The sequence below is a fragment of the Leucoraja erinacea genome, unplaced genomic scaffold (genome assembly GCF_028641065.1).
Source record: "Leucoraja erinacea ecotype New England unplaced genomic scaffold, Leri_hhj_1 Leri_128S, whole genome shotgun sequence".
In the NCBI taxonomy this organism is placed as follows: domain Eukaryota; kingdom Metazoa; phylum Chordata; class Chondrichthyes; order Rajiformes; family Rajidae; genus Leucoraja; species Leucoraja erinaceus.
In genome coordinates, this window is record NW_026575550.1 from 266261 (window position 1) to 280806 (window position 14546).

General features: G+C 42.5%; 1 protein-coding gene across 1 annotated transcript in view; it reads right to left on the bottom strand.

The window, feature by feature from the left end:
* Nucleotides 1–11868, bottom strand: part of LOC129715643 (matrix-remodeling-associated protein 5-like) — a 59340-nt gene extending 47472 nt beyond the window's left edge. Inside the window, exons 1-3 of the mRNA XM_055665505.1 lie at nucleotides 11098–11868; nucleotides 2992–3294; nucleotides 541–846 (exon numbers count right to left, since the gene is read on the bottom strand). Of these exons, the coding sequence (XP_055521480.1) occupies nucleotides 541–846; nucleotides 2992–3294; nucleotides 11098–11170 (682 nt within the window). The 5' untranslated portion in view covers nucleotides 11171–11868. The remainder of the gene's footprint in view (nucleotides 1–540; nucleotides 847–2991; nucleotides 3295–11097) is intronic.
* Between the last annotated feature and the right edge of the window lie 2678 nt (nucleotides 11869–14546).

Below are 14546 nucleotides of genomic sequence, written 5' to 3' on the forward strand. Positions count from 1 at the left end.
TCCTACACTGAAATCATCAACATCAGGTAACTGACTTTCCCCATTGTGTCTGAACTGGCTCGTTCCATTGTAGCTCATCCATCTGTAATGTAGACAGTCTATCTTTTTCTGCTGTCATGTCCTGGCAATGTTAGGAATTTCCTACAGCTCTGTTCTTCAGTTATCACATTGTTATTTGCGCTCTCCAACTCCAACTTCTCTCATTAAACAGATCACTCGTTACTGACCGTTTATCAGCAACGCAACCTTGGTCTTACCCCATCACAAATATTCTCTCTCTCCTATCCCTCCCTCATCATTCTCTCTGCATCTTTTTCCATCCCACAAATAGAGTGGTGGAAAATCCGATCACAATTCCAAGTTGACTCCTCTATGAGTTGATATATGTATCGCAGTAACGGAAAGTGACTGTGCGACCGCAGTCAACATCTAGCCCAGCCGTGTATACTCGACAAGGCACAGTATACTACTTACTTGACAAGCACAGATTCCGCCATCGACAATCCTAATGCAGCATCTCCAACAGGTGCAACTACTCACCATTGAGAAGTAATTGCATTACTCTGAACTCTTGTCCATCCACAGAAAAGATATAATCTCCTTGGTCACTGGCTTTTAATCCGTTTATTCTCAGTCCACCAGAAGAAGCAAAAAACTGCAAGCGGTTCTTGAACTGGTCACTTGGTTCCATTGTGGCAATATTTGGGATGTGATCCATAATAATGTCACGGTTTTTGTTACTGGCAACAAATGTCCAAAGAATTTCATTCTTGTTGGGATCAACCTTGATTTTAGGATCCAATAAAACTGATGAACCAAGGATACCAATCACTTCTTTCATTTTAGCTGATTAGGATAAAAGATAACTTATTTAAACCAAGGTAGTAATGAAACATTGAAATGTGGCAGCAAATGAAATAATTACAATACATTTGTGTACATTACATGAGGAGAGATTGTGGAGCTGAACTCTAGTTCATGATCCAACTCAGAGCTCATTTTCACAAGTTTACATTTGTAATATTAATAATTCAACTAGGCTAAATTGCCTTAAATAATGTAAAAGATCTGGAGGTTTTTAACATAAATGTGCACTCATGTTTGTGTTTCTTTTGAGCTAGTTTAAGATTCAGTTTGCCCCAGTCAGATATAGTTGATTGTGAATCAAATCTTCAGGTCACCTTCTCTGCACCATTAACAACCCAAGTTCCTGCATTTATGGCATCCTCTGGTAGCGGTAGAGTTGCTGCCTTACAGCACTTGCAGCGCCAGAGACCAGGGGTCGATCCCGACTATGGGTGCTGTCTGTACGGAATTTATATGTTCTTCCCGTGACGACATGGTCTTTCTACTAGATTGTCAGTTTCCTTTGTCGGTAAATTGGTGTTTGCATACTTGGTTTAAGTGTAAATTGGCCCTAATCTGTGTAGGATTGTGCTAATTTGCGCGGATCGTTGGTCGGTGCAGACTCGGAGGGCCGAAAGGCCCGTTTCTGCACTATATCTCAAAACGAAACTTCCTCCCATACACTTTACACCTTTTCTATGGAGCCCAAATTAAGGCACAATACCCCAGCTGACCTTTGGGTTCATATCAGGTCAGCATAAGTTCCTACAAAGGTCAGCTGGGGTATTGTGCCTTATTCTGGGCTCCATAGAAAAGGTGTAAAGTGTTCTGAGCCAACAGGCCAAGAAACAATTCTGGCAAATGCCTCAATTCACCAAAAGGTGCTAGAATGCAAACTGTTATATTACCATTCATTGACTGACATTAATATATTATTTGCCTTGCATGTTAAGACTACAGATACCAGACCTGCACAATTGTATTAGAAGCAAAATCATGTAGACATGGCAGTATGGAATTGAAAGAGGAAATGAGAAGGGCAAAAGTTATCAGCTAACATTGAATTGAATTTTTAAAATGAAAATCAATTGAATTGCTACAGGTTTGATAGAAAGAGATGGTGACTAAATATATGGGTGGCATGGTGACGTACTAGTAGAGTTGCTGCCTTACAGCGCCACAGACCCGGGTTCGATCGTGACTACAGGTGCTGTCTGTACGGAGTTTGTACGTTCTCCCTGTGACCTGCATGTGTTTTCTTCGAGGTCTTCAGTTTCCTCACACACTCCAAAAACGTGCAAGTTCATTGGTTTGGTTTAAATGTAAATTGTCCCTAGTAAGTGTAGGATAGTGTTAGTGTACGGGATCGCTGGTCGGTGCGGACTCAGTGGGCGAAAGGGCCTGTTTCCGGGCAGTATCTCTGAACTAAATAATTTGGAAATCACCTTGTCAGCTGCAAAATTTAAATTCACATTATGGAAAGAATGGTGACAATGAAACTAACAGATTTACATAAATATTCACCTGGCTCACGTGCTCTCAGTGAGAGAAGTCTGTTGTGTTTACCAGGCCTGGTCAACCATAACATTACTGAAGCTGATTACCCAGTTCCGATGTAGACTTCCTATTTGTAACATTGACTCAGTCTTTTTTTATCCATGAGTATGGGATGGCATGCTGAAAAGTTCATAGTGTTTCCACTCATTTATTTGTGCTATCTCTCTTCCTCTTTAAACAGATCACATCGTAAACATTTTATCACTGAGGCAACTCTGGTCTCACCCCCTTAAAAGTATTCCCATTTGTCTGAAGAAGGGTCTCAACCCGAAACGTCACCCATTCCTTCCATCCAGAAATGATGCCTGTCCCGCTGAGATACTCCAGTATTTTGTGTCTACCCTTTGTTCTATTGTTCCCTCACACCCCCAACCTCTCTTAAACAACTTTGAACTTACAAGCGCTGCAGTGGACATTGGATCAAAATCCCAAGTGAACCGCTCCATAGGATGGCAGGTATATCATAGCCGACTGACTGTCTAACATTACAGTGCTTGTTCTACCAGGGCAGGCTTCCTTCAAAACTATTCTTGAAACCAACAGCCGCATGCTTTACATTCTTCACCACAAAGAAGTGAAAAGTCTTACCAATGACAAGCAGTTGTATTGTTTTCAAATCTTTGCCATCTACAGTTAAGGTGAAATTTCCCTCATCACTGGCTTTTAGCCCATATATCATCAGTGCACCATTAGTAGCATTGAACTGTGTCCGGTTCTTGAACTGTTCACTTGGTTCCATTGTGAATAGACCTGGGACATGATCCAAAATAACAGTGCTTTCGATGCTGCCATGAAAAGTCCAAAACATCTCATACTTGCTGGGATCAACCGTGATTTTAGGATCCAGTAAAAATGACGAACCAAGGAAACCAACCACTTCACCCGTTTCTGCTGATTAGAATAACAATAAAACAATCATTTGAACTGTCGAGGCATTAAAACGTTGAAATGCAACAACAAATGAAACAAATACAACAGTCAAGAAAATATTGCGAATGGTGAAGGGTCTCGACCCGAAACATCACCTATTCCTTTTATCCGGAGACCCACTGAGTTGTGTCCAACAGTTTGTGCTAATATTATGAGGTTATTTAGTTGGTATTCAGGATCTGGCTATGTGTAGTTTTCTCTTAATGAAATGGATAAGATCAACTACTTCACCAATTATCTGAGAGAGAACAAATGTTCAGGAAAGTTTAGTGAAAATATACTGTAAATGAGCAAGAGTAAAAACCACTCGAGTTCATGCTTTTCTTAATTCATACGATTCTGTTGGCCTCGTACAGTTTCTGCTGAATTTAAGCACCTCTGTAAAATCTTCCCATAAACTTCCCTGTACCAGTTTACAAACCTTAACTCCTTCAGTCATCTTCATCAGGGGAATCCCCTCTGCACAGCATTATAACCTTTCAATAGACCCCAGAGTTGGGCACAATACTCAAGCTGCCCCAATCCTTTTTTTGGTTTAAAATCATTTCCTAGCTTTTTATTTTCACAAATCAAAAACAGTGTGAAAAATTATGCCACAGATCTCCTTTAAATCTCATATTAAACCTCTGCCCTTTAGTTTTAGAGGCCCGTGGCATGGGAAATAAGCACTAGTTATCTATACCTCTCAAAATGTTATGAACCTGTATCATGTCAACTCTCAGTTTCCTTCCCTGCGAGGAAAAAAAAAATTAGTTATGACCAAAGTTGGACCCTTGAAGACTGAAAAAGGTGAATTTATGCGTAAACAGCAGGCCTCTAATACAATTCATAAAAGAAGAGATCCTAAAACCAATCAATTATCACATGAGCCAGATGAGATAGAAAGAATATTTGAAGAATACTACAAGAAACTCTATTCTAAACCACCATCAGCTGACGAAAGGACAATGAGAAGTTTTCTTAACTCACTTGATCTGCCATCAATTGGTGAGATACAAAATAATACTATTACGTCACAATTTACGGTTAATGAGCTGGAAGCTGCAATCAGTAGACTCAAGGCTAGTAAATCGCCAGGCAGCGATGGGTTTCCACCAGAATGGTACAAGGCCTTTAAGAAAGAGCTAACACCTCTGCTCCTGTCTTGCTTTAACTGGACCCTTAAAGAGGGCATGGCTCCCCCATCATGGAAGGAAGCAATTATTACCATTTTACCCAAGGAAGGCAAAGACAAAGAGCAATGTAAACATTTCAGGCCAATCTCAATTTTAAATGTAGACTACAAACTATTTACCTCAATCATTTGCAAAAGACTCGAGACTTTTGTACCAGATCTGATTAATGAAGACCAAACTGGATTTATTCGGGGGCGTCAAACACAGGATAATATTAGAAGAACCCTCCACATTGTGGATAATGCTCAAAAAAAGGATACAAATATGGTCCTGGTTAGTTTAGACGCAGAAAAAGCCTTTGATAGTGTTAGTTGGGTATTCTTATATGAAGTACTGAGGAGATTTGGTTTCAATGAAGATGCAATTCGGTGTATTAAAACAATATATCAGGAGCCTACAGCTAGGATTAAGGTAAATGGAAACATATCAAAAATGATCCAGTTAGAGAGGGGCACAAGGGAAGGATGCTGTCATTCTCCTACTCTCTTCGTTTTGTATATCGAACCCTTAGCACAAGCAATAAGGCAGAGAGAAGACCTGCAGGGGGGTCAAAATAGGGGGGAAAGAACATGGTCTTTTCGCTGATGATATCATTATTTTTCTTGAACGACCAGATATATATCTCCCAAATCTAATGAACCTATTTGAAACATATGGATACTAATCAGGGTATAAATTGAATATAACAAAAACACAAATTCGTTCATTCAATTATTCTCCACCCCAACAAATCAGAGATGCATATAATCTGAAATGGAACTCTAAAACAATGCAGTATCTTGGTGTAACTATAACCAAAACACTTTCCAACTTGTTTGAAACTAATTATAACAAAATTGAAGAAAACATCAAAAAGGATGTTGAGAGGTGGTCGACCCTTCCTCTAGACTTCAGTGCCAGAATACAAACGGTAAAAATGAATATCCTACCTAAACTATTATATTTATTCCAATCTCTCCCAATTAATGTTCCCCGAAATAAATTCATAGCCTGGGATAAAATGGGATAGATTCATTTGGAATAGCAAAAAACCAAGAATAAAATTAACAACACTTCAACTGCCGAAAAGCAAGGGTGGAATGGCTTTACCAAATCTGAAGAAATACTTTTATGCAGCTCAACTCAGACCTCTGGCTTGTTGGTGTAGACCTGATTATGAATCTCGATGGAAAGAAATGGAAAGGGAGATACAGGGTTACCAGACCCAGATTTTGGTGGGAGACAAAAATCTGAGAGGGGCTTTGAGACATGCTATGGATCCAATAGTAGCATTTACGTTAGAAATATGGAATGTTATAATGGAAAAATACAAATTAAAAAGAGGGGTTCATGCATTGAAGTGGTTCGCATATGACTCAAACTTTAAGCCAGGGGTGTATGATTCAAAATTCAAAGAATGGGCACAAAAAGGCATAACGGCAATGTATACAGTTTCAGAAAATGGCGAGTTTATGAGCTTCCGAGATTTAAAATCAAAGTATGGTCTCGAAAACAAAGATTTTTTTAGATACTTGCAATTAAGAGACTACTTTATAAAAGAGATAAGGCCAGAACTAGATGAAACTTCAAATAAAGTGATCAAGGTGATTGTGGATGCATACAAACAGAAGGGATCTCGAGTCATCTCTGCTTTCTACCAAGCTCTGGTGGAAAGCGGGGGAGAATCAACGCTCTACATAAAAACAAAATGGGAAGCAGAATTAAAGATTCAAATAACAGAAGAAGAATGGTATCAAATGTGTGAAACACAATGTTCATCCACAAGCTCACTAGTATGGAGAGAATTTTGCTGGAAGAATCTATCTCGCTTTTTTATAACACCCAAAATAAAAAGCAGACAACTTGCTGTCCAACAACACTGTTGGAGGCTGTGTGGGAGTACGGAGGAAGAACACTCGCATATTTCTGGAACTGTGTAAAGATAAGGCCATACTGGGAAAATGTTAATGCAACTGTAAATAATATCTTGGGTTATAAAATCCCAAATACTTGCCCTGTGATGTATCTGGGGCGTATTAAAGATAGTTTAAAAATAAAAGATACATATTTGATTAAAGTTTTGCTTGCAGCAAGTAAGAAGGCCATTACCAGGCAGTGACTTAATGAAAAAAGTCCAAAACAGGAACAGTGGTTAGAAATTGTGCGAGACATCTTTAATATGGAGAAATTGACACATTCCTTGAGAGTCAAGGAGAAGTCATTTGAGAAGATCGGGGAAAAATGGACCGTTTATTTGAGCCATGACACCAATTAGATAAATGCCGAGCTAGATATGGGAAGATTGTGTTATATAGAACTAGATGGTATGTTTGTATGAATGTTGAATTATCTCCAGATAACTAATCAATGTAATGGTTTTTCTTTTTTTAATTTGGTAAGTGAACCACACGGCCTTATTCCAATTTTTTTAAATTTATTTACTTCTTTTTTTTTCCCCTATCTACTTTTTTTTAAAAATTTTGATTGCTGTTTTTCTTACTTTGTTTTATTTATGGTGATGGTGTTGCACTGTTTTGAAAATATCTCTTAAAAATCAATAAAAATCTAAGTGAAAAAAAAAAGTAAAAGGTGAATTTAATATGGGGAACAAGGAAATGGCAGATAAGTTGAACAGGTACTTTGGATCTGTCTTCACTAAGGAGGACGCAAACAATCTTCCTGATGTACTCGTGGCCAGAGGATGTGCGGTGATGGAGGAACTGAAGGAAATCCACATTAGGCAGGAAATGGTGTTGGGTAGACTGATGGGACTGAAGGCCGATAAATCCCCAGGGCCTGCATCCCAGGGTACTTAAAGAAGTGGCTCTAGAAATCGTGGATGCATTGGTGATAATTTCCCAATGTTCTATATATTCAGGACCAGTTCCTGTGGATTGGAGGGTAGCTAATGTTATCCCAATTTTTAAGGCGGGAGAGAGGAAACAGGGAATTATAGACCAGTTAGCCTGACATCGGTGGTGGGGAAGATGCTGGAGTCAATTATAAAAGATGAAATAGCCACACATTTGGTTAGCAGTAACAGGATCGCTCTGAGTCAGCATGGATTTACGATGGGGAAATCATGCTTGACTAATCTTCTGGAATTTTTTGAGGGAGGATGTAATTAGGAAAATGGACAATGGAGAGCCAGTGGATGTAGTGTACCTGGACTTTCAGAAAGCATTTAGAAGTATGAGAGGGGATCTTATCGAAACATATAAGATTATGAAGGGTTTGGACACACTAGAGGCAGGAAACATGTGCCCGATGTTGGGGGAGTCCAGAACCAGGGGCCACAGTTTAAGAATAAGGGGCAAGCCATTTATAACGGAGACGAGGAAACACTTTTTCCCCACAGAGAGTTGTGAGTCTGTGGAATTCTCTGCCTCAGAGGGTGGTGGAGGCCTCTGGATACTTTTAAGAGGGAGCTAGATAGGGCTCTAGCGAAGTCATAGGATATGGGGAGAAGGCAGGAACGGGGTACTAATTGAGGATGATCAGCCATGATCACATTGAATGGCGGTGCTGGCTCGAAGGGCCGAATGGCCTACTGCACCTATTGTCTGTTGAAAACCTACCTAATTTAACCTGATAAATCAAGTCCTCCAATCAAAGTAACATCCTTGTGAATATTTTCTGCAACTTTCTAGATTATCTAGATTTTTTACCTGCAGGGAGATAGTGGGAGAAATGGCTGCACACCAGGATAGAGCAGTTTTGTTTGCTGGAATATAGTGCATATTTTCAGAAAGGATACACCAGCTTTAAAGACCAAAAGAGATTAATTAAGCTAATTCCAACATCTGCAGTTCACTGTTGGAATGTGAGGTTTATCCTTTCATCAGCAGATAAAGAAATTGACCTTGACCTATGGCGTTAACTCCAACTTGGGGTTGAGTCGTTTCATCTGCTTCATGATGTCCTGCCTGCTAGCTCTGACCAGAGAGTTGATGTTCTTTTTGCTGCAGTCTGCTTCAGGCAGTCACTCCATCTTTTTGGTGGTCTTCCTCTGGGAGGTTTTCATGGACACGTGCCGCAGGAAGAGGTTAGTATAATCAGGGGTTAAAACCCTGGTGCTGTGTTGGCTTTTCATCATGATGCAGTTTTACTCATAAGTAAGCTAGGCGGATGAGCGGCCCTCCCCTAGCCACCCTGATCTGTTCGTTCTTGCTGAATAATCAGCAAGGTAACAACCCCCACCACCGAGAAGGTAGATCAGTACGTTTACCCATAATCTCACAAGTTGGTCGTCCCCACACTGATTGCTAAACTACATGCTAAATGTAGTATCTAGCAAGATGCTACCAGGGACGGCCTCCTCTTTCTATGGTCTATAAAGTAGCAATGTTACAAAATTTTGAGATTTAAAAAATCAAGTCTGCAATTTATCCCATCAGATAAAGCATAACAATAAGTTTAATTTGACACCAAATTCACTTTCATATCTCAAGTATTAAAAAAGTTATGATCATTTTCATACTCGGAAATTAGCATCTTGTTCCCTATTGATTTTCAATGGACATTACAAAAAAGCTGTGATCTTGGATAATCAAACGCCCATTTCTTAAGGAAAGATTAACATTTTTAAATAGCCTAAGTGTCCAAAGATTATTCACAAATAATTCACAATATAACATGATTTTTATATCTAATTTACATTAATTTATAGGCCAAATGGAAGGAATTTAGTGTTCAATTGCTGTAAATAAATGCCCATTTAAATCGGCTTTCTAGTGGGTTCATGTGAACGCGCTGGTTTAGAATGTTGACAGCGCGCTAGATTAGTGCCCTCAAATGCCGAGAAAAATACTGCGGGATATAAAAAGCCCAAAATGAACCACTCGCTATAGATAACTTTAATTACAGGGTTATATATATGCCCCATTTAATGTAAAAATAAGGTACATACCTTTAATTGTTTGCTCTATAAAACCCTGGGGCTGCAAGAGGTCGCGGAATAAAACAGTAAATTTAAAATTATCATAACTATATTATCGAGGCCTATAAAACTAATAGTACCTTTTGCGACCGGGTCTTGCAGCGATTTTTCGTTAATGATTTACTAGGCTGAACATCTGCGATTAGTACAGCCTAGTAAAAATCGCGTTTTAAACCCGCCCCCTCCAAACAGCGCCAAAATCGTGGCCATGGCTGAGGGCAGATTCCCAATGGCGATTCAGGTAGGTTTTGTAACATACCTATATAAATAAATTATGGACACAAAAAGCTGGAGTAGGTCAGCGGGTCAGACCAGCGTCTCTGGTGAAAAGGAATAAGTGACTTTTCGGGAGGAGACCCTTCTTCAAACTGGAGTCAGGGAAGAGGGAGACAGGGCAAGGTCAGCAAAACAGATGTTGTAAATGATATAGAAAAATAGGTGCTGGGAGTAGGCCATTCGGCCCCTTTGAGCCAGCACCACCATTCAATATGATCATTGGCTGATCATCTAAACTGAGTCCCCAGTACTGATGTACAATGAATGGTTCATTGTTAGGCTGAGGGGAGGGAGGGAGGGAGGTGGCAAGAGGGCGGACAATTCTTGTTTCAGAAGGAACTGCAGATGCTGGAAAATCGAAGGTGGACAAAAATGCTGGAGAAACTCAGCGGGTGAGGCATTTGGCGGCATCTATGGAGAACCTAATTAACAATTAACATACAATTAAGTTTAGTTTTAACACAAAATGCTGGAGTGACTCAGCGGGACAAGGGCAACTTCTCCACCTCCCAGCGCGACACGTGACGGACCAACAGACGCCGCTCGCTCTCCCTCCCCCTCCCTCCTCACGCGCCGGCAGCAACGGCCGCTCCACGTGACCCACAAACCCGCTCGGCAAACTGCGGGCGCGTCACGTCACCCCCCCTCCCCCCCCCCCCGCGACACGTGACGGACCAACAGACGCCGCTCGCTCTCCCTCCTCACGCGCCGCCAGCAACGGCCGCTCCACGTGACCCACGAACCCGCTCGGCTCACTGCGGGCGGGCGCGTCACGTCACCCTCCCCTCCCCCCCCGCGACACGTGACGGACCAACAGACGCCGCTCGCTCTCCCTCTCTCCCTCCTCACGCGCCGCCAGCAACGGCCGCTCCACGTGACCCACGAACCCGCTCGGCTCACTGCGGGCGCGTCACGTCACCACCCCCCCCTCGCCCTCCCCGCGACACGTGACGGACCAACAGACGCCGCTCCCTCTCCCTCACGCGCCGGCAGCAACGACCAACGATTTTTGGCAGCAACGGCCGCTCCACGTGACCCATAAACCCGCTCGGCTCACTGCGGGCGCGTCACGTCACCCCCTCTCCCCCCGCGACACGTGACCATCAGACCCTCGCTCGGACATCTCCGGACGCGTCACGTCGCCATCCCGAGACACGTGACCATCGGACCTTCCTCGCTCGGCCATCTCCGGGCGCGTCACGTGACGAGTGGACAACACCCTCCCTCCTCCTCGCCTTCGGCGCCATTCCGTCGGTCAGTCGAATGGGCGGGGTCGGGGTCGTGGCTCTGTCCGTTTCTGACGGGAGGGAGGGGAAAGGAGAAGGGGAAGCAAATAATAACCCCTCTTTTGAAGCTGGTCCCCGTTTCCCGTCCTGAACTAAACTGTCCCCTTACCTTCCGCGTCCAGCGCGAACAGTGAAAGCAGCAACAGCAGCAGCAGCAGGAGACGGGCGACACACAACAACATGTCCGGGCGGGAGCCCAGGCGACCAGTGCGGGCTCTTGAGGATCGAGGTGAACGGGGAGAATCTCCACGGGGACTCGGTGAACCCAGCCGGGACCGACAGCAGCGGCAAACAACAGGCGTTGGGGTTTCCGACGAAACCGAAAGCAACGTGTGAATTCACTCTAAAATGAGGAAGTGGACAGTGCAAAGCCGACACACATAACCATATAACAATTACAGCACGGAAACAGGCCATCTCGGCCCTACAAGTCCATGCCGAACAAATTGTTTTCCCCCTTAGTCCCACCTGCCTGCACTCGTACCATAACCCTCCATTCCCTTCTCATCCATATGCCTATCCAATTTATTTTTAAATGATACCAATGAACCTGCCTCCACCACTTCCACTGGGAGCTCATTCCACACCGCCACCACTCTCTGCGTAAAGAAGTTCCCCCTCATATTACCCCTAAACTTCTGTCCCTTAATTCTGAAGTCATGTCCTCTTGTTTGAATCTTCCCTATTCTCAAAGGGAAAAGCTTGTCCACATCAACTCTGTCTATCCCTCTCATCATTTTAAAGACCTCTATCAGGTCCCCCCTTAACCTTCTGCGCTCCAGAGAATAAAGACATAATTAACTCTGATGCAGAGAGAACAAATACATTAAACAAATACAATAATTCAGTGATTGAACAGGCTAGATACAGGAAACATGTTCCCCATGTTGGGGGTCCAGAACCAGGGCTCACAGTTTAAGTATAAGGAGGTCATTTATTGCTGATATGAGGAAAAACTTTTCACCCAGAGTTGTGAATCTGGAATTCTCTGCCGCAGACGGCAGTGGAGGCTAATACACTGAATTTTCTCAATAAAGAGTTAGATTTAGCTCTTGTGGCTAAGGGCCCCATTCCTAAACATCAGTCATTTCTGGCCTTTATAAATCAGAGCATTGTGTATAGAAGTTGGGATGTAATGTTAAAATTGTACAAGGCATTGGTGAGGCCAATTCTGGAGTATGGTGTACAATTTTGGTCGCCTAATTATAGGAAGGATGTCAACACAATAGAGAGAGTACAGAGGAGATTTACTAGAATGTTGCCTGGGTTTCAGCAACTAAGTTACAGAGAAAGGTTGAACAAGTTAGGGCTTTATTCTTTGGAGCGCAGAAGGTTAAGGGGGGACTTGATAGAGGTTTTTAAAATGATGAGAGGGATAGACAGAGTTGACGTGGAAAAGCTTTTCCCACTGAGAGTAGGGAAGATTCAAACAAGGGGACATGACATGAGAATTAAGGGACTGAAGTTTAGGGGTAACATGAGGGGGAACTTCTTTACTCAGAGAGTGGTAGCTGTGTGGAATGAGCTTCCAGTGAAGGTGGTGGAGGCAGGTTCGTTTTTATCATTTAAAAATAAATTGGATAGTTATATGGATGGGAAGGGAATGGAGGGTTATGGTCTGAGCGCAGGTATATGGGACTAGGGGAGATTATGTGTTCGGCACGGACTAGAAGGGTCGAGATGGCCTGTTTCCGTGCTGTAATTGTTATATGCTGTTATATGGAGTGGTGAAGGGTCCTGAACCCAAACATCATCTATCCGTATTCTCCACAGATGCAGCCTGATCATGTTCTTCACAGATGCTGTTTGATCTGAGTTACTCCAGTATTTTGTGGCCTATGGAGAAGACCATCATCTATAGTTCCTTGTTTCTACCCCGTATATTGTCAGTCATTGGACTCGAGTGTTGCTCTCTTCACCTTCTTCTTCTTTGGAGTTTTACGGCAGCCGGCATCCGCAATGTTGCATTGCTGCCACCTTCTGGCTTCATTCCACAGTACTCATGTCTTTACATTAGATCCTTTTTATAAGCCCAGAGGCTCTCAAGAAATCAAGCAATAACTTTATTCCTTTTCCTTTCCCATCACACTCTAGAATGTTCTTTACTGATATTTCTGTCAATCCAATTTTCCTAATTTCAATGATCATAAGTCCTCTTTATGTCTCATATCTCCTACATGCAACTAGGGCATGCTGAACTGTTTCTGGCTGATGGCATTCCTCACACAGCCCAGTAGGGTGTTTTCCCAATATTTTTAATGTGCTGTTCAGGTGAGTGTGTCCTATCCTCAATCTTGTTAATACTTCCTGTTCCCCCCTCTTCTTGCTGTAATGCCCACTCTGTTTTGTAGCGAATAGAGGTGTCTCCCCTTTGTCTCCTGTTCCCAATAGTTGCCATTCCTGATTTATTTTCTTCCACACAATGCGTTTTCCTTCAGATATGGATAGTTGTAAGTTTACCTCTATGTTTCTTTTTTTTACAGCCTCCTTTGCTAATTTATCCACCTTTTCATTCCCTTGAACACCAATGTGTGGTGGGACCCACAACAAAGTCACGTCACTGCCCCTCCTTGTCACTTGGCTTAATAGTAGCAGGATTTCATACACTAAGTCAGGCCGCCTATGGGATGCACCAGACCCAATACTCTGGATTGCAGATAATGAGTCGCTACATATTAATACTTTATATGGTTGCATCTGTTCCATCCACCAAACTGCCATCAAAATAGCGTACAGTTCCACTGTATATACTGTCAAATAGTTATTTGTTCTTTTGTAAATCTCAACATTCATCCCCTGGACTACCACAGCCTCCCCTGTTGTTTCAGCTACTGGGTCCTTTGATCCATCTGTGAAAATTAAAAGGTGTTCCCTGTATCTATTATCTATATGGTTATGATATTCTGTCTTTAGGTCTGAATTTTTGTTCCTCCTTTTTGCCTCCCATATCTCCAGATCAACTTTTGGGATGTTCAGTAACCATATTGGCACAGATGGCCACAATACTGTAGGGCAGAACTCTTTATCCTCTACTCCCATGTCCCTTGCCACAACTCCTCCAACCCAGCCGAAGCTTCCCAGACTGAGCCACCCCTCACTCCCAGCATTCCTGTACTACCTGTTTTGTTGGGTGGTTCTCTCCATGACCCTTAAGGCTTAGCGAGTAATTAGCCATTAGTTGTCTGCGGCGCAGTCTCAATGGCATCTCCCCAGTTTCCACCTGTAGTGCACATACAGGTGACGTCCGCACACCTCCTATACAGATTCTTAGAGCTTCCGCTTGGACTTTGTCCAACTCGGACAACACTGACTTAGATGCTGACCCATAAGCTATACTGCCATACTCTAGTCTGGATCTGATCAATGATACATACATACGTTTAAGAGATAATACATCAGCTCCCCACTCTAAACCTGCCAAGCATCTAATTACATTGATGGCTTTTTTGCATTTTTCAATTATTTTTGTAATGTGGACCCTCCATGTTAATCTGGAGTTAAAATGAACCCCCAGGAAACGGAAATCTTTTACTCTTTCCAAATTGTTGCCGTATAGTT